General features: G+C 36.1%; 1 protein-coding gene across 1 annotated transcript in view; it reads right to left on the bottom strand.

Annotated features, from left to right (window-relative positions):
- The window catches only part of LOC124163333 (sorting nexin-13-like), a 40,546-nt gene extending 21,134 nt beyond the window's left edge, over window positions 1-19,412 (bottom strand). The window contains exons 1-11 of the mRNA XM_046540162.1: window positions 19,261-19,412; window positions 19,032-19,144; window positions 18,807-18,909; window positions 18,281-18,492; window positions 14,973-15,328; window positions 13,786-13,958; window positions 13,538-13,651; window positions 11,618-11,747; window positions 11,083-11,250; window positions 8,701-8,918; window positions 7,907-8,029 (exon numbers count right to left, since the gene is read on the bottom strand). Of these exons, the coding sequence (XP_046396118.1) occupies window positions 7,907-8,029; window positions 8,701-8,918; window positions 11,083-11,250; window positions 11,618-11,747; window positions 13,538-13,651; window positions 13,786-13,958; window positions 14,973-15,328; window positions 18,281-18,492; window positions 18,807-18,909; window positions 19,032-19,144 (1,710 nt within the window). The 5' untranslated portion in view covers window positions 19,261-19,412. The remainder of the gene's footprint in view (window positions 1-7,906; window positions 8,030-8,700; window positions 8,919-11,082; window positions 11,251-11,617; window positions 11,748-13,537; window positions 13,652-13,785; window positions 13,959-14,972; window positions 15,329-18,280; window positions 18,493-18,806; window positions 18,910-19,031; window positions 19,145-19,260) is intronic.
- Between the last annotated feature and the right edge of the window lie 831 nt (window positions 19,413-20,243).

The following is a 20,243-nucleotide window of genomic DNA, read 5'->3' as shown; positions in this document are numbered from 1 at the left end:
TTGATGGCAGACACCATGGCCTAAAAAACACCAAACACGTCTAAGCGAGAAAATAAAAATAAAGGAGTAATATGAGAGTGTGGAAATTAATTTATCTTTCTATTCGCTCTTCACAATTAAAAATAACAAAAGCGCCCAAGGAATGCATACTATTAGGATCTTTGTTCGGGTGGTTTTGCCCACTCCAATCTGCGGGAACTCCTGAGAAAGGGGCTACGCCTAAGCCTAAAGCGGAGTATTTCAGGGATAGATTGCGAATCGAGAATTTCAAGAGTTCGGAAGGTTGATTATATTAATGCAAAGCACCAAAGCGTTATCTCCCCTGATAATTGCCGGTGATGCCTGCGGTGTAAACCCGAAGTCGTGGAAGAAAGGACTCCGATCATAAGTATCTTAAGGAATATTCCCCGCGTGATATAACATAGACGAAACGGAACTTTTTTTACATCCTACTCCCCGACAAAATCCTTGCAGTACGAGGTATTTCTTGCAATGATGTCTCTAAAGGTATGTAGTGCGCCTTAGCGATGATGTAGGATGTACAATGCAATGATACTGAGCGTGAATTGACTGGATGGACGTATTTATTCTCCGTACTGCGGAGTCGCAAGGGTGAACTATTCGCGTCAGTGGTTGGAGTCGTACTGGAGCTCTCTTCCGTCACGTGGGTAGCCGAGCATCCCCTGGTGGCCGCTGGAAGAACTCACAGAACAACTGACTCTCGTTTGCAGTGCCGTGGTAAACTCGGTGTATTATTTCAAATACGTCGCGACCGTAACACTCAAAAAGGAACTTTTTTTAACAACGGCAATTTTAATCACATCATTTTTCAAGCTTAGCAAACTGTTTACCGTAGATAATGAAGATATTACATTATCTGATAGAAAAAGTCTTCCAAGGCAGGAACGTTATGCAACCTTCCACCGTTTTCGACTGCAGAAACAAATGCAATACGTCATTTCACTTCACTGCCGCTTAATGTACAGGAACAATAAACATACACCAATGGAAACATTTGAGGCATTAAATAACCGCGATACAGTTTTATTAGTTAATTTTTGAATTTTCAGTGGAAAATACCAAAATAATAGAATGATTACGTAAATGCACTAATTAAGTGCATAGAAAAATGGCTTCGTCGGATGTGCATTGGCATAATGATTGGCAAAACAATGCTTTGCATGATTTTTATTCAGTGGGGGACTTATAAATTGTTTGAATAGTAAGTCGTTGTTTGAGTAAGGAAATTTAGTGATACAAAAAAACATCACCTTTCGTCTGGATTTATACTTACGTTTATCGGATAGAAATTTATCTGTGGCCGCACCACTCCTGTTCTTGTATAACTGTTCGCAACAGGTATATTGGCTATTATTTGCTCCACCTCCGCTAAAGCGACAATTCGCTATAGCGAGTGTTTATTCATGCACCGTGGGGTGTCGTTTTATCGAGGTTGCACTGTAGTTGGTCCCGACAGTTGGGTGGTTTGGTCGGAACGTGTGTAGCGCCTTCTACACGTGATTTTCCCTTTGCGAGTCACAAGACAGCAGGCATGGCCTAATGCTTCGGAAAGTCATTTGAGTGGGTTGGAAGCCAAGGGGTACAAGTTATTTTATTCTCAACAAAGTTAGGTACAGTTAATTGTTAGAATAAATACACAAAAACCCGGTTGGCAAGGGAAACGAGTGAGTCTCTGTTCTGTGCTGATATTCAGTGGAAAATCAAATCACTACTGAGAATTAAATTGATGTCGTTTGCTTTCTACACCTAATTTCTGTACCTAACTCTGTTTAAAAAAGAGAAATCACTCGTACTCCTTGGCTTCCAACCCACTGATTTGCTCTCAGACCTCCGTCAAGTAAACATCGTGAATCTGCTCATGAAGCAGTGTTGCCAAACCTCCCACATTCTCCTTGTATGCCTTTAACCCTTAACCTCCTAGCATGGGTCTCGCAGACCTTGAAAATTAAATACCTAATCGTAAACATTTCAGAGCGCAAGTTGTGTATTGACTAATTCATGCTTGCACCTTTTCCTCTCGCCCCTCAGTGTCGCAGAACCGCTTGCCAAGGTCGGACGTGCACACATTTGTCACGGGTTAGTAAAAAACTATTACCTCAGGTCTGAGAGACCCATGTAAGGTGGTTATGTGATTTTTTCTTAAATTATTTATTTTTTATCGTTTTAGTGAAAAATGGCCCTAAATGATAATTCCATTACAAAAAACTCTAAGTTGAGGGCTTGCAATTTTGTTGATTTTTTTTTATTTTAATTTTTTTCTCAGTTCAATTTTCACTGAACATTTAAAAAAAAAGTTAAAACAAAATTTCTATAAAACACAATAATTTTTTTGCATCTCTTTTTCCAACAATGTGCATATGTAAGCTTAATACAAGAGTTATACATTTATCAGAGATTAAACGATAAATAAAGTCCATTTTAATGTTCCTTTACTTTTAATACACCTTTATTTTGTATAGTTTGATATGCTCCTAAACTGACCATTAATTAATAACCAAATCTTTCAACACACATTTTATAAAATTGAATTATTTTATTCTGAGGTCTGACAGACCAATGATAGGTGGTTGTATGATAAAAATACAAACTAGGTGGTTAAGGGTTAAGTACCGTATATCTCCGAATATAGTCCCCCCCCGAATATAGTCCCCCCCCCCCAATTTTGAGACCTCAGTTTTGGGAAAAATTTTAAAATGTAAAGGAAGGCAATTTTTCTGTGGTTAGCAAGTTAAGATTCTAGATTCGATAAAAACTATTATTTTCTGTGAAGATTAAGAACAAATCTGTTCACATATTTTCCATCACAACAAAATAACTATACCTAAAACATGTTGTGATCCATTGCATGTATCAGTAATTTATAGTTCCTTAACCAGATGTAATGAAGAAATGAGAAATTTTTTTAAGCATCCAAGGCTATTGTATTTTTTAAACCTTCACAAATTATTAATATTTTTGATTTCCAAATGACTACAGACAATGAAAATATATAAGCTTTAACTTAAAGCACATAAACAGTATTGCATTTGGCCCTGAAACTTCCTTAGATCCAGTGTAACACACCCATCAAGTCATCACAAATCCAAGTGACCTGAAGAATTTAGGAAATCTAAATAAAATTGTGTTAAATAAATTATAAATATTATAAAAATATTGCTATCAAATGCCTGCTAAGCAAAACAATTTAACTACAGGACTTACAAATATCAAAGTAATAAAATTAAGAAATAAACTTTTTCCAACAAACATTAAAACTGAAAAAAAATTATATCAATTTTCAATGCCTCGTCGCGAATCATTGCATAAGTTACACAAAGAGCTTCTGCTCTGCATTTGCGCACAAATTCGACGATATTTTCCTCTAATTCTTTGAATCTGCTGCATCGAGACCCCCGAAATGACTTCCGCGATGTATTAGCGCTTTGCTAGCGCTGTAAATACTATGATTTACGGCGTATTCTGCAACGGCTATTTTTAAATTGGCATCGAAACTCCGTCTTTGAAGGCCTCTAATCTGCGGCAGGATTGATCCTCATCTTTCTACTTGATCCATCACCTCACTGTTGAACGTAAAATTATTTTTAATAAAGAAAATATCGCGGAAATAATTGCGAAACGTTATGCGACGTAATTTATCGATCCTATTTACCCTGACGAATTGAAGATATTCCTCAATAAATTGATTACACTTTCGATGCTGAGTCGCTGTATTTCGATCAAATGCAGTAATGCCGGCGCTTCTGGTTTAAAGTCGTCGATTATTGCGCCTTTTCAGAAACAAATGCATCACCTATAGCGCATTCTTGTTCTGTGAAAGCGGTAAAGGCAGTGGTTGTAAACACGAACCGCACGGGCACATGGACGTATAGTAGCTACGGACGCAATGAAATGCTAAATCGTCACGAAAGGTTCACTTTATCTGTTTATTTTTTATTTAAATTATTTAAATTATTTAAATCGTGTAGTTATTAAATGAGCTTGAATTATTCTAACAATACTTTTCCAAGAAAAATTAGCGGCTACCCGATGGATTCCGTGAAAACGCATATCCGATATGCGATTTGAATCGGAATAATCGTATCTGTACAACATTTGTGGTAAAAATTGTCTTAATTTCCGGTAAAACGTGGCAGTATTTACTAATATCTCCGATTATAATCCTTATAAATATACTCAAATAGAAAGACTATGAGAACATTAGCCATTATGCCGTTATTTATTACTTTATGGTCACCTTTAGTATGCTAAATTGGATTACACTCGATTATAGTCCCCCCCCCTTACTTTTCCACGGCCATTTTTGGAAAAAAAGGGGGGACTATATTCGGAGATATACGGTATGCCTTTCACCAACGGCGCTGCATTGAGCCGTGGTGGCTGACAATGTCACAGGCAATCTCAATACCTTCAAAAGGAGTAGGTATATTGTCTCCCCATCGGGCCAAAAATACCTATGTCCACCCATAACTAACACGATTTCAGTGACAAACTAGGGTGGTTATGGACATTTGGCAACGTTAAGTTTGCCCGTGCTCTCTCTCTCTTAGTATTACCCCTCCCCCATCAGTAGAGTGCTTCGCAAATGTCCAGGCTCCCACGAAAGCTCACCCACAAATATAAAGTGAACAGATCATAACACAAAGATTGCCAGTGTTTTAGTACATATATCCTCTGATGCCATTGGAAATTTACTATCAGTAAGAGAAGCAGATTTTTAGTTCATGGCAAGGACAAATATCATTGCAAATCAATCTAAAATTAATTTTACTGTTTTGAAGTACATACTGAGATTATAATGACAGTCACGCAGCTTGGCAGTCAATGTGTTTTGAATGCTCGCTTTTTTGCTAGTTCCAATTTCCGTTCAGCTCCTGACATCAGTTCTCAGTCCTAGTTCTCGGATCACAATCAACTGTGTTATTTCCATTCTTTAATCCTGAAAAGCTTTCAATGGTTTTCTTTTGAAACAATGAAAACTACAAAAAAACATGTCAAGCTGTCTGGAAAGTGATTGGAGTCATTATACCACTCTATTTTAAGTATATTACACAAACAATTCTCCAGAAAAGTTTCAAATTGAGATTAGCATAAATCATTTTGGTAGAGATTCTTTTTGGAATCGGTTCCTATACCAGCTCTAACCAGTAGAACCAAAGAACTGAACAGACCCATCCCAAATATGAGTACATTATGTAATCATATTAGTAGCCAGTCCGGACTATCAGCTTTCCCTCCTCAAGCTAAACGTGAGACAGTGCTTGAAACTATGGTCCAACTTCATCACACCACAATAAATATACTCATTTCTAGAAGATATGAAAAACGTGCACTAATATAAACTAACTCCATTCCAATGGAATTTTTAAAATAAAAATAAATATCTAAAACAACAATTAATTTTATAATCCTTTATGCTATACACATTCTAAATGATATTCCTCCATTTTTCTTACTAGTGCCGTAAGGAAAGAGCAACAGCCAAGAGGGAACTAAAAAATACTAAGAACTTCATACTAAAAAATTTGGATTTGTTTATGAGTAAGCTACAACAAACCTGTCTAAATGGCCACCTGAAATCAGCAGTCATCTCTACCAAGTGGCGATGTTTTTCCAGAAATGGACCAAAATTACCCAGAAAATATCAATTACCAGGGTTGTGACAAGGTTGATGAATTCATAACCCTTACTTTTCCCTGGTCTCCAAATCACAAAAAACTTCATTACATACTTCCGATTTTTTCACATTTTTCTCAGAGAAAGATTCAATAAAATACAAAACTACGTACAGTGGAACCTCGTTAAAGCGAGTACGGGCTATAGCGACACTCCCGCTATTACGAGAGATAGCCGATGCACCCTCAATTGACCCTATAATGAGCGTGTTAAAAAATTCGTTTTTACGAGGCCCTTTTGGTGTTGGCTCTCGCCATAACGACGGTTTCACCGCCGGAAAAACTTACATCAAGACTCCTTAATCTCTGTAATTGCTAGCGATCTGTCAGAAATGAAGTTAATGGAGTGCTCAGTCTCAAATTTATGTGGCAAACTGTCGTTCGATAGATAAATAGTTAATTTTGTTGAAAATATTGTGGCATTAGCATTCATGAATGCTTGATCTTCTTTTGTTCCTCGGGCGGCAGAAAGCTGTCGTCAGCATAACCGTACGTCCATGGGTTGCATGAATAGAAAGCATTTGATGGCAGACACCATGGCCAAAAAAAACACCAAACACGTCTAAGCGAGAAAATAAAAATAAAGGAGTAATATGAGAGTGTGGAAATTAATTTATCTTCCTATTCGCTCTTCACAATTAAAAAAAAACAAAAGCGCCCAAGGAATGCATACTATTAGGATCTTTGTTCGGGTGGTTTTGCCCACTCCAATCTGTGGGAACTCCTGAGAAAGGGGCTACGCCTAAGCCTAAAGCGGAGTATTTCAGGGATACATTGCCAATCGAGAATTTTAAGAGTTCGGAAGGTTTATTATACTAATGCAAAGCACCAAATCTCCCCTCGTAATTGCTGGTGATGCCTGCGGTGTAAACCCGAAGTCGTGGAAGAAAGGACTCCGATCATAAGTATCTTAAGGATTATTTCCCGCGTGATATAACATAGACGAAACGTAACTTTTTTTACATCCTACTCCCCGATAAAATCCTTGCAGTACGAGGTATTTCTTGCAATGATGCCTCTAAAGGTATGTAGTGCGCCTTAGCGATGATGTAGGATGTGCGATGCAATGATACTGAGTGTGAATTGTCCGGATGGACCTATTTATTCTCCGTGGCGGATTCACAAGGGTGAACTATTCGCGTCAGTGGTCGGAGTCTTACTGGCGCTCTCTTCCGTCACGTGGGTAGCCGAGCATCCCCTGGTGGCCGCTGGAAGAACTCACAGAACAACTGACTCTCGTTTGCAGTGCCGTGGTAAACTCGGTGTATTATTTCAAATACGTCGCGACCGTAACACTCAAAAAGGAACTTTTTTTAACAACGGCAATTTTAATCACATCATTTTTCAAGCTTAGCAAACTGTTTACCGTAGATAATGAAGATATTACATTATCTGATAGAAAAAGTCTTCCAAGGCAGGAACGTTATGCAACCTTCCACCGTTTTCGACTGCAGAAACAAATGCAATACGTCATTTCACTTCACTGCCGCTTAATGTACAGGAACAATAAACATACACCAATGGAAACATTTGAGGCATTAAATAACCGCGATACAGTTTTATTAGTTAATTTTTGAATTTTCAGTGGAAAATACCAAAATAATAGAATGATTACGTAAATGCACTAATTAAGTGCATAGAAAAATGGCTTCGTCGGATGTGCATTGGCATTATGATTGACAAAACAATGCTTTGCACGATTTTTATTCAGTGCGGGGCTTATAAATTTTTTAAATAGGAAGTCGTTGTTTGAGTAAGAAAATTTAGTGATGCAAAAAAACATCACCTTTCGTCTGGATTTATACTTAGGTTTATCGGATAGAAATTTATCTGTCGCCGCACCACTCCTGTTCCTGTATAGCTGTTCGCAGCATGTATATTGGCTATTATTTGCTCCACCTCCGGTAAAACGACAATTCGCTATAGCGAGTGTTTATTGGTGCACCGTGGGGTGTCGTTTTATCGAGGTTGCACTGTATATTAAAATTCTGTTTAAAATGCATTTCTTTCACAAGAACACAAAAAATACATTTATTCGCACTGACTGCCTCATGCCAGATATGCAGAAAAGTTACTGTCAAAGGATCAATATCCACAACATAAAAATGAACACAGTTCACAGAACTATCTGCCAGCTACACCCGATATTTATCACAATTACTGTTCATAATGGTCAACACATTACATCAGAAGTTTTTCTAAAACATGCTTACCTGAAGTTTTTCGTATGCTAAAGATTGTATTTCATCAAACCATGTCTCACTGGGACACTCACTGCGTAGCTGCTGGGCCAAACGACGAACAACTGCCTCATCAAAGCGTAACCTGGGAGATGCCTACAAACGAAACAAATAAAGAATGCAAAATACATGTGTTACTCATGCATACACCAGACCACTGGCAAAGCAAAGAGAATATACAGGGGTATTCCAGCCCATTTTACACTTAAAGTTCAGCTATCAACATAATAGACATAGAAAAGTTCATTTAGACGAGTCAAAATCCACAACCAAAAATGAAAACAGTTCACAGCACTATCTGCTACAACATGAAAGAATTTAGGCCCATACATTTTTAGCTTGATGAACATCAGGAATCATCTTTTAAAAATTTACTGTTAACATTATAATCCCAGAAAAGTTACCTTAGCATGGTAAAAATGCACAACAAAAAAATGAAGACAGTTCACAGCACTTCTTATGGAACTTTTGATCTTTAGAAGCTCTAACCTAGCTAAAACCCATGTTGATCACAGTTAGTGTTCTTAATGTTCTATACATTACATCAGCAATTTATCTAAGAGAGCACATGCAAAATAATGAGCATGCTATGTAGATGTACTAGCGTGCATGCATATGCGTGCACAATTATATGCTAATTGCTCTTTAATCAGTGATATCTTTTCAAGTTTTTTGAAATGTGGAATTAAATCTCATTTGATTTCCCAACTCCATATCACCGTTGCTTAAAGAAATTTAAATAATGATATTACAAAAACCATAGTTACCTTTTCAGAAAGATACTGGTCATAAATACTTAAAGCTGCCTCCCTCATATTTTCAAGGACATGACCTTGAGGGTGACTTTGGTAGGGCTGAACTTTACTTGTGGGAACTTGCAGAGTGTCTGTGCTACTCTGCAAGGTAATATCACTTTGTTCTATGGAACTTTTGATCTTTTGAAGCTCTAAATCAGACATTTGCTGCTCAGCTGATACTCTCCATCCTGATTAGAAAAATAAATACAAAAGATTTAAAAATCTTTCAAATAATTAACAATAATAATTCTATATTAATTCCACGAAATGTGGTCAACATGTATAGAACAAGTCAAGTAGGTACACAAAACAAACATTGACAATAAAAGTAAAAATTAGACATTAAGATGCAACGACATAAATTCATTATTAGAATAGCAAGAACTGCTCACAAGATACCAGTAAAATTGTTTCTTAAAGTTACATATAGAACATATTTCCCTGAATTCTTTAAGTAATGCATTGAAAAATCTCACACCAGCATAAACAGTTTTTACTGTACAATGTACATGGTAAGATTATGGGAGACAATCCTGAAGTCTTTAGAAGCACTATTATTGTAATCATGTACATCTCCATTTATTCTGATATCAAACATGCTCCTGTATTTATTACTCCATCACTCAATAATACATTCACAAGAGGCATTCAGTAGCGGAAAGGAAATGATCATAGGATCATTATGAAATAGTTTCATGAAAAGGCGAGAGAAGAGTTGGATTGTGATAGTAATGGTTTACCATGTGGAAATGTAGATGGTATGAGAAAGGAAGACGAGAAAATACTAGAGGAATTTGAAAAGTAGGGGGGGTAGAAGAATGAAGAAGGTGCAGTGGATAGAGAGGAAGTATACAGAGTGATGAAGTGATGGATACGGTGGGTGAGAAGAGGAAGTTTCTAGAGTAGATGCAGAGGATACAGAGGGTTTGGATTGAGTGAGTTGTGTGTGGAAGGAATTTTTAAATTCAAATTAGAGGGAAGAATTTTATGCAAGCAAGCCAAGGGGAAGGAAGAAAATAGGATTTATAGATAGATTGGAAGGGAGGGCAGTGAATTAAAGAGGGAAATTCATAATAGGAAGGTAGACCAACAGAATAATTGGCATACGTCACATGTAAACCCACTTTAACTAGTAGAATATTTAAGTATGTAATAGCTTTGGTGAAGACTATTATAATTGTCAGAGAAGAACTTATATGATGCTACCTCAAATAACTCTTAATAATTACTTTATCCCTTTCCACCCTGAACATTTTTTTGCTCTTCGAAATACCGATGTTTAAATGATCCTGCTACCATCTGGAGGTCACCAAGTGAAACAAAAAAAGAGAGAAGCATAGACTGGAAGTTGCACGAATTTGACATGATCATTGCAGTCCAGTTTGCCGCACAAAAGCAATCTGAATTGACCAGGGGAAATTTTTAAACGAACCCCTATGATCATGTGGGGTCGGGTGGAAATAGTTGTAAGTAACCTCATGACAATTTTAACTTACAAAAACACTAAATGAATTTATATAAGATGTGAAACTTCAATTAAAATTCAACAAGTACAGTAAAACCTCTTTATAACGTAATGGAGGGGACCAAAATTTGGGCAATTGGATGTATGGAGGTTCACTACAGAGAGGTTTTAGTATTATGCACCATTTTTTTCATATCCTTTGGAAATGAAAGGAGTTACTGTCTTTTAACCATTATATCTATGCATTTAAACGAATAGGCATGCATCAGTGAAAATATATTAATTATTTAATGATAACACAGAACGAGCACTATCGTGTGATTTTTACCATGATTCAAGAGAAAACGATGTGATCTCTCTTAATTCAACAGTCACTTAAAATGATTAGGATAGTTCGATATCTTTTTTCTTATTTACTGTTAGGTGCTCTCATATGGAACAAAATGGCCATAACTAATGGTTAACGTGAAAATTACAGCATATTAAAGGTGTAAAAGAAAAAAATAAGGGTGAAACTTTTATTGCTGAAAATGTCATTCCATGTACGCAATTGTGGCTGCATTAATGGTCTCTAGTTGTCTTGGTACAATTTTCGGAGGTAGTTTGGCAGTATCAAGGGTGTCTCCTTGGTATGATAAGTAGAGGCTCTATGATATAAAGAGGTTCACTACTTAGAGATTTGCCAATAAATTTATATGTAAATCTGACGGGACCGTAGGGGTGGTATGAAATATGGAGGTTTATGATGTAAAGAGGTTCACTACATAGAGGTTTTACTGTACCAGGAATAAGATTCTACACTTGACTGATGAGCAGGAAGCCACAGAATTTAGATACATACTTCATCCTTGAGGAACGAGTAATAAATATATCATATGCCAACTTACCTTCAACGTTCAGGTAAAAATACAAGTATGTTTGCGCACCAATACTCGTCATGTAATCTATGAAATATGACAAAGCTACATTGTCTTTCAAAACTAAATCCAATGGCAAAGAAAAAAGTTTTGATCCAGGAGCGATTAAATGGTTCCAATCTAATGATGTTGGCAAGCCTGAAAATGAAAAACATAGGAGGTAACACAACTGGAGGTAAGTACATAGAATCACCACTTGCATATCATTTTCTGAATACAATATAAATATTCAATTAGAATGCAATTTAGTAGCACAAAATAATATAATGCATAAATGGCCATTACTGGAGAAGAACAGAGATAAAAAATTAACTCAAAGGATCCAATATTCAACATTAATAATGATAGGCATTTTTGTTCTCACAAAATTAGCATGAATACCATTTTAAGGTCTCATCAGGTCATTATGAAAACAATGTTTACCCTAATATTTTACAAATTATTTTTCACATGCACAAAATCAATCCATCACCACCCAAAACATTTTACGATAAACACCACTAACCAGCTGAGTCTGTCTCTAAACCTTCTTGAAGCCGGTGCAGACGAGTTTCTATGACCTTTTTCATGTACAGTAGGCTACTCAACTGCTGCTTCACTATAATATCATCATCACCACCAGAGTCACGAGACCTCTGCATGAAAAACATAAATAAAAAGAAATGTATATACATGAATCACTTCCCATACTTGTTATCATAAGAACAGCAAAGATCGGGCTATTCTATGTAAATGAAAATCTTTTCATCCACAATTTAAACTAAGGTAAAAGAGATCCTTTATTCTATTTTCTCAATCCAAATTTTGCTGCAACTCACCACTTAAACTTAAGTAAAAAGAAAACAACACTGTAGGGAAGCATTTAGATCTATCACCTGGGTTAAAAAAATACCTGAATGAATTTCTGAATGAAAAACATGCTGATACCAGCATGAATTTCATCAAGAATAAATACTTCTTATGATAATCTGCATTTTTTGGAAGAATAATAGTAATTGCTAATAAAAATGAATAGCTAAATTTTATCCCTAGTCACTTGGGAAAACATTAAATAAATACAATATTGAGCTGCCGAAAAACAAACTCAACATAAAACTCAACCAATATTCAACAAAATACAATAATATTCCATTAATCAACAAGTAATATTTATAAAAGGTGAATCTATAATATGAACTCATTCAGATGATATTTGCAGCAGTCAGAATTAAAAGCTGAGGAAAGAGCCCAAATATGTATTTCAATGCTTTTACAATAGTCCCAAATTAAAAGTCCTTGATTTTACAATCTCCTTTTGTAAAATACAAAACATTTTTAGGATAAGAGTCAATACAACATACAATTTCATTAGACGTGCATACATTTAATTTCTTTTTAACACCCATTTATATACAGCTAACACAGAGGAAAAGGTAACCTGTTCATTCAATTCCAATCAAATTATGTGAATCCCAAATATGGTATCAAACAGAACTTGGTAAATCAGATATACATACAGTTTTTACAATTGATACAAAAAAGCATTATCTTCATCAACTTTGCAAACTTGATTACAGCCAAGTGAAAGTCAAAATAAGGCATCAAATTTACTGAGAGTCGAGCAGAGAAATTGACCAAGGAAATTGGTAATAAAATGAAAAATTCTACGTAATGCCATATTATCAAGACCTTAATTTTCATAAAACAATAGGGTCATTCCACCAAACTATACCCAGATATTGGGAAATTATTTCAACCAAATTTAAAATCACCTCTATTTGATTAAAACACAAAAACTCTTGTACATACCTATATTGAATGCAACAGTTTACAAGATATCGTAAGGTTGTAAAACTGAAATTTAAGGAAAGCGCCTTTGCACTAGACCTCATATCTCCTGATACAAGGAATATAGGAAACCTCACAGGCTCAATTAAGTCTTGAATTCAGAAAAATTATTATAGGACTATTTTAGGAAATTTAAACAATTTAATAAAGTTAATAACAATTTAAAATGCTCACATTGATTTTTACCATGCAGGTAACATTTACAACATCTAATATGCTGAAGATTAAACCCTCCTCTACAGCTATAAATAATTTAGGTATTTTTGGTACCTCTTGTAAGAGAGTTAAGAAAAAACATGTTCCCAAACATACATATATTTAATGCATATTTCCATGTCTAAGATGCAAGTCCTCAGCCAGTCTACATCATGAGAGTTCTTTTGATTCACTCATCATTATAAAAATTTTCCCAGGCAACATGGATGAATTTCCATGACTTTTCCCTGACTCATGTGTAAATCCCTGATTTTTCCCTAATTTTACTGAACTGTAATAACTCTGGAGTTAAGAATGGTAGAGTGAATTTTAGAAAAGCTGCACATTAGTCAGCATAGCCACACACCCACATAATACACATCAATGACTGTATATAACTCACCAAAATCGCCACTTCTTTGGACACCATTTCACGGGTGGCATGGAGCTCACCCACACAGTCAGTTGTGCGAATAGCAGTTAGGAATGCATCACTTGTGAAAGGGATATTGCTGCACTGGATAGAAAATGATAAAGAAGTTTTTCAGGATAATGTTCAGGAGGTGAAATAAAGGCTTAAAAAGTGCTCGAAAAAAGCATAAACACTGACTTTTGTCTAAGTAACATATAAGATTCAGAGGAAATACTCACCAGCCAAACAATGGTACGATTGATGTAGTCTGGATCCGATACCATATGAAGCAAAGGGACTAGAAGTGCATTGGCAACTATCTCACGAAAAAGAAACCTTAATGGCTTGCAATGGAAGTCCTCAGCAGGCACTAACAGGTAAAGCAGTACTTCCACAATATCCCTAATGTACTCTGAAAAAATAAATGATAAATGTCTATAAACATGAAATTGTATATGAACAAGGATGTCCCAAATACTACCCTTCTTTACTTTCATACTACACGTAATATAAGTACAATATACCAGTATGGGCAATGGATTTTATAGCTGTTTATATGATGACCGTGAAATTATGGCCCATATTCATATCTGTTGTAGTGGAGGTTGCCTTGATCTCCCCTGACCAGAGAATGGCTTGAGATCATCTTTACTATGCAATTTATAAATGTAACCTGGATGAGCTCTCAGAAAGGGAGGTCTGGGAGATCGATTCAGAGTAAAGACAAGGTTAATCTCATACTGAACGGCTCATTAAGGTTTACTATACTGGATTTCCACGTCAAGTAGCAAGTGGATACCATGGTGAGCTGCATAAATAAACAAGATAAGCTACTGCAGCAGAACTGAGGCATTTGTGCTGAATGAAAAATGTAATGTTTGAGATCATTTATTGCCATGCCATTTATTGTGGAACATAAACACACTGATGGTACCTCCTAGTTTGGAGAAGAAGAAAGCATAAGCAAATACCAGGAAGGCTTTTCAATTTTAATTCAAGTCATACTGCCAAAGAATAAAGATGTGTTTACGTGGAAATGGCTTACTTAAGTGGATGATATTTTCAGCACAGAATTTTTTAACTCATCCAAATTACATACACAAACGCTTCAACTAAGGTGTTTTTAAAGATAGTTCAATGGCCCATCTATTTATATTAGAGACACACATTATGTCTTTTTGAATCAATTCCTTAGAACATTGTGTAGAAAAATGCTCTTGGCCACAAATAACTTTAATTTACCTTACATTAAAAGAATAAAATGCTATTTTTTCCCATAACAACAGTTCCAACAACAAATTTTTTTAAAGTTAATTTTGTCTCAAATTTTTAACTTTACTTCTCGTGAATATTTTCCATAAACTAGCCTTAACCCATTTTCACATTTTTGAAAAAGTCTCAAAAATGAAAGACAGAGACTACTCACGTTCCTCGAATTCTTTCCCCCCGGTGCAAACTGTATCCCGGCAAAGATCTTTCTCCATCTCAAGCTCAAGGTCAAAGAAGGCCCCCTCCAGGTCATTGGCAGCTGAGGCAGTGACCACGGGAACAGGCCCTTGGTTAGCCTGAGGAGGATTTGGGGAAGCTTGCGGTGATGGACCCCCTGAAGTACCAGGAGCCGGAGTAAAAAGTTGCGACGAAGACTGCTGTGAGGCCGCCTGAGAAGCCATGTTTCGTTCTGCTTTGAGCCTCGCCCGAGCCTGCCTGAATAATCTAAGGTGTGAAGCAGCATCATTCACAAGCCAAGTGGTGAGATATTTAACCCAATCAACTTCTTTCATCCTGAAAAAAGAAAGCAGTGAAACAGTTAATAATAATAATAATTTTATTTGCCAGCAGACACAATACACTGATATGAACAGGGCATGTATATAAGACACGTCAAAAAAAACTAAAAGTACAAACCCAATGACCCAAACTCACAGAGGTTCACCTCAATGTGTTATAAAAAACAGATATTCGTCTATACTATAGAAACATTGATCAATGAGAAATGAAAAGACTGCCTTTTTAAATTGAGGCAGTCTCCTTTCATTCTTAATAATCAAGGGTAAGTTATTAGAGATTTTTGTGCACAATGCCCAAGGTCCACTTAGTGTCAAAGATAAGTTAGATCGTTGGACATGCACATCTCCTAGTTTTGTGCGAGTGATATTATTGTTGATCATCTAGTATGGAGGCTTCACCAGAGATTAAACTGATAATTGTTTTTTGGGTTAATGCCATGTTGACTCATTTTGATGGACAACAGTTTCGGGTGCATTCCAGCTACCGCCTTCGGGCCCAAATCAATTTGGTCCATTTTGGAGCTGAAGACAGAAGCTGGAATGCAACCAAAACTGTCATCCACCAAAATGAGTCAATGCGGCATTAACCTGAAAAACAATTATGAGTTGATTATCAAGTTTGGGATATCCAAATACATACTTATGTAACATCTAAATATCAGTTCAAAAATAGGCAAACTGCCCACCAGTATTTACAGGAACATCAAATCTAGTTTTCTAGTGGTAGCCTGATCCAACTAGACACTGACTACCATGTAGGTCATATTGACTTAGAGTGAAAGTTAACATCATGTCATGTCGATAATAGTGACTGGCCACACATTAACTACATTCTAGCAAATTTCTGACATCACAGATTTAGGGAAAGGGGGGTCACAGGGGTCATGACCCCCTCCAAAATTATATAAAAAATTTAGCTTATCATCTTTTTAAAAACCTTTTCCAATGAATTATCTTCACATTTTGTTGCATGAAACATTAATAGTTTATAATAATTTTGGGCTTCGAGTGACAAGTTATTTCTTCTCCTTCTGGTTACACTTCTTAAACGACTAAAATTGCTGAATACATCAGTTGTTAAGATTGTAAATGAAATTTTATACTCCAAACCAAAATGTGTATCCAACCCCACTCCTGAGGTGCAGGGTGCAAAAGTCTTGGACTTGAAGATCTAGCCTCTAGGGAATAACCCAGTGGAATTTTAGTGAATTTCTATCTATCTGCCAACCAATACCAAAAATTCTTCTGCTAAGAACTCATTCCGCCAATTGAATAAGCCAGTCAAATGGTAATAAATGCATTAATCAAATTGAATTTTGACATGTCCAACACATCATTCCTTCTAACTGGAGCATAAAAACTATCACTTTGAAATCAGGGGAAGATAAAGGTCATTGTTTGGGGGTGTAGGAGTAAAACAGAGAGTTCACAGTCTGTTCTCAGTATTTTTATACAAAAAAATTATAATATTTCCACTTTTATTTCATAAAAAAACATGGAATGGGTGATTACCAATATTAATTGCAATTTATTTAAATATGAATTGTGATACACCAAGAAATTAAAGCTTCCCATTTAGGGACATGAGCGCACAAGCAACACTGCTGAAAATAACCGTCGTTAAAAAAATATGAACCTATGTCTCTACGCATTAGATATTGTATGCAAATAATTGAAATGACTAATTGCACTAAATAAAGTTCAGTTCTGCAGTGCCTTTGTGGCATGCAATACCTCTAAGCGGCAATGTATATGAGGTCTGATTTGCATAAGCAAGTGGCTGTTAGATATTCATCAATTATTTTGTGAGGCTGGTGAAATATAAATTTTGCTTGGAGAGCCAACTTAAAGATTACATCCTTTCAAGTTTTAGTGAATTTATGGGAGGGCCACCCCGTCATCTACTACTGTTTGAAACATGTTTCTCAAAAATTGCCTATATTCATCATGTATGCCAAAATTTCATTCAAACAAAACTATTCAGGCTACAAAAACAAAATAATTCATAAAAATAGGACGAAAAATTTGGTGAAAGGTCACAAAATTTCAAATAGAGCATCCTCAATTTTCAAATTCTTCAGAAAATCAATCTTCTAGCCAACAACTGCAAAGGTTTAACTAAAACTTGCATTTAAATATTTTGCACAAGGTAAAACTACAACGACAAGATCAGATTACTAGTCAATCTAGAAAGAACAAACAGCTAAGAATCAAAATGAGATCACAGTGATATGAATCACATGGTACTGAGTCATGCAGCTAGTGACAGAGCTAGTGATGGCTTAACATGACAGCACCATTGTGATGGGGAGAACAATCAAAAGGAATGCTAAGTAGGATTGACATTTATCATAGTGCTGGTAGTGTAATCATCAGCAGAAGGAACCACATAAGAAAATCCTCAAACCAAATAATTTAAATAGAGTAAATAACCCAAGTTTATCATTTCCTGACTATTGACTACAAGATTTTTAAAAAACTATTGAGCTCTTACTGATGAAAATGGGTACTTCTGCCAGGTCTAGTAATTAACCACCAAACCAATATGAATTCCACAAAAAAATCAACCTGAACGTGACTGATACTTAATAAAAACTTGTACAGTTAGCTGTACACAATATAGAATACACAAAGTCAGTAATTCAATACCATGTTGTGCAAACAACAATACATAAGAACACTAGTATAAAAGAGAGCATAAAATTCCACAAATTAATCAAAGAATGATTTCAATATTAGAAAAAAAATCGAGCATTAAGACCGTGATGTTTAAAACTCCAACAAATCTGACTAAGTGAAGGCCAGCTTGTCACAAAATCAAGCTTACACAACAGAAACAAAGTAGGCTGCGACATATTCTCAAATACAGGATTCCAAGTATTAGGTTAATATACACAGACAAATCATAACTTGCAACAGGGAGAATGAGCAATCGCAATTTCCTCACCTGCTGGCAAATTCAACGACGACCGTCCTTGCCACTTGGCGTATTTCCTTGGGAAATTCTTCATTTGGGCTAATTCGTTCATACCATGGATAAATATAATCTCTAAATACATATGCCAATATCTCCTGCAGTGAATCATCTATCACAGTGGATCCAGTTAAGCGTCTATCTACCTTCTGGGATTCTTTCGAAATACCAAAGTCCTTAGATTCCTGGAAAGGTTTGAATAACACTGGTAAAAAGGAGGTTAACGTGTTAAATATTAAAACAAAGAAGTGGCCACAAATGACAACTTTTCGCCTTGAATTATTAATTCTCCACAGCACACTTGAGAGACGAATACTTAAGATTTTACAACGGTATTCCCATGTAGAAACCATGGAAGCCTTCACGTTTGTCCATATTAGCCATTAAAAAAAGCATCTTACACACTACATATTATACATGGACATATCACAAAAACGATATGTTCTGCTGTACACCACAACATAAGAATGTGACTGAGACAACAGGAGGATAGGCTAACCTCGAAAGGACGATTCCTAGGCAGTTCAAATCTAGACCGGTATACATTGATGTAATATTTCTGAGCAGTTTCTGCATGGCTAACGTAAAGGTAGACTAGTCCCCTGGAAAAGGACACATCCAAAGACTTTCAGAACACGAAATTAATATTTAAAGAGTCCACAATACAAACTCACCATAAAAGGAAACCAAACATCACACCCCAGTCCAATCTCATCTCACTTACCCGACTACAACGACAATAACCGATAATGTCACTGTCACACACCACCACACACCGAACGTAGATACACATAACACGAAAATGAGTCCACTCCAACCGAGAAGAGACGGGCTCATCTGAAATGTTGAGTCAAGGCATTGAACTTCGAAATAGTCGCGTACATGAACCCATACACTTGGTGACTGACGACTACAGATATTAGCTTACGCCTTCTATCGATGCCGGAACTCACCTTACTTCCCGAACATCTAGGTACGTGTACAATTTGGAAGTCATTTCAGCGGTAAGGAAGATTCTTTTCCAAGAAACACATTCTTTACATGTCTACTTGAACAAATATTGATACTCCTACTTGTCTGACAATTACAGACAAATGATGACGGATACGCGTGATATCATGCGCGGCATCGATGTGCGGCTCCAAACAGTTCATTCCTCGATTCAACAGTGGCGCTGTTAAAGGCGCTTTCTTTAAATTCAATTTAAATTGGTAACATGCATGTAGATGACTATCCCCTATCCCTTTAACCGCTAAGGAAGTATATGTGAAGCTGAATTAGACTAAAAAATGTTTTTCAAGTAAAATATATGAAAAATATTTAATCAAAAACAAACAAACAAAAAATCGACATTTTGAAATCAGAGGTTATTTATATGGCGATTCCCAATGAAGCACTAATTAACACACCACTTTCCAAATTAAATAGAAATTAATGGAAACTAAAGCAAACGGCGACTCTTAATTCAATATGAAACAGTTGGAAGAAATTTCAGTTTATTTTTACCTGCAATGTATACATACATATCGGGTACTTCAATCTGGCACCATTAGTGCAATGAAACCTTACTTTGATTCCATTGATTGAGCGAGTGGATTTCGTCATAGCCAAGGGATTGGCAACATTTTCATAACCGTAGACTTAATTTTTAAACTTTCATGGGTATATGGGATACATGAATTTTCATGGTATATTTTTTATGACTGAATAATAAATTCAATAAATGCCAATAATGTACACAGTAATTTCTTGCGTTATCTCAAACATTAAAACAATCAAAGCTGGGGACGGGCCGCGAGTATTAGACCCCCGCCGCAGCCTAAAATGTTCCTGGAATGATTGATCCAAACATACTTCGACATATTAGTGGGGTGGGAGCAAAAAAAATTCGCATTTACACATGTGTGTGGGCCGGAGGTCAAATAATGGACCGGTC

This window comes from Ischnura elegans, chromosome 8 (assembly GCF_921293095.1).
Source record: "Ischnura elegans chromosome 8, ioIscEleg1.1, whole genome shotgun sequence".
Classification (NCBI taxonomy): domain Eukaryota; kingdom Metazoa; phylum Arthropoda; class Insecta; order Odonata; family Coenagrionidae; genus Ischnura; species Ischnura elegans.
The sequence above is the reverse complement of the archived record's forward strand: the minus strand, read 5'-3'. Positions and strand labels throughout refer to the sequence as shown.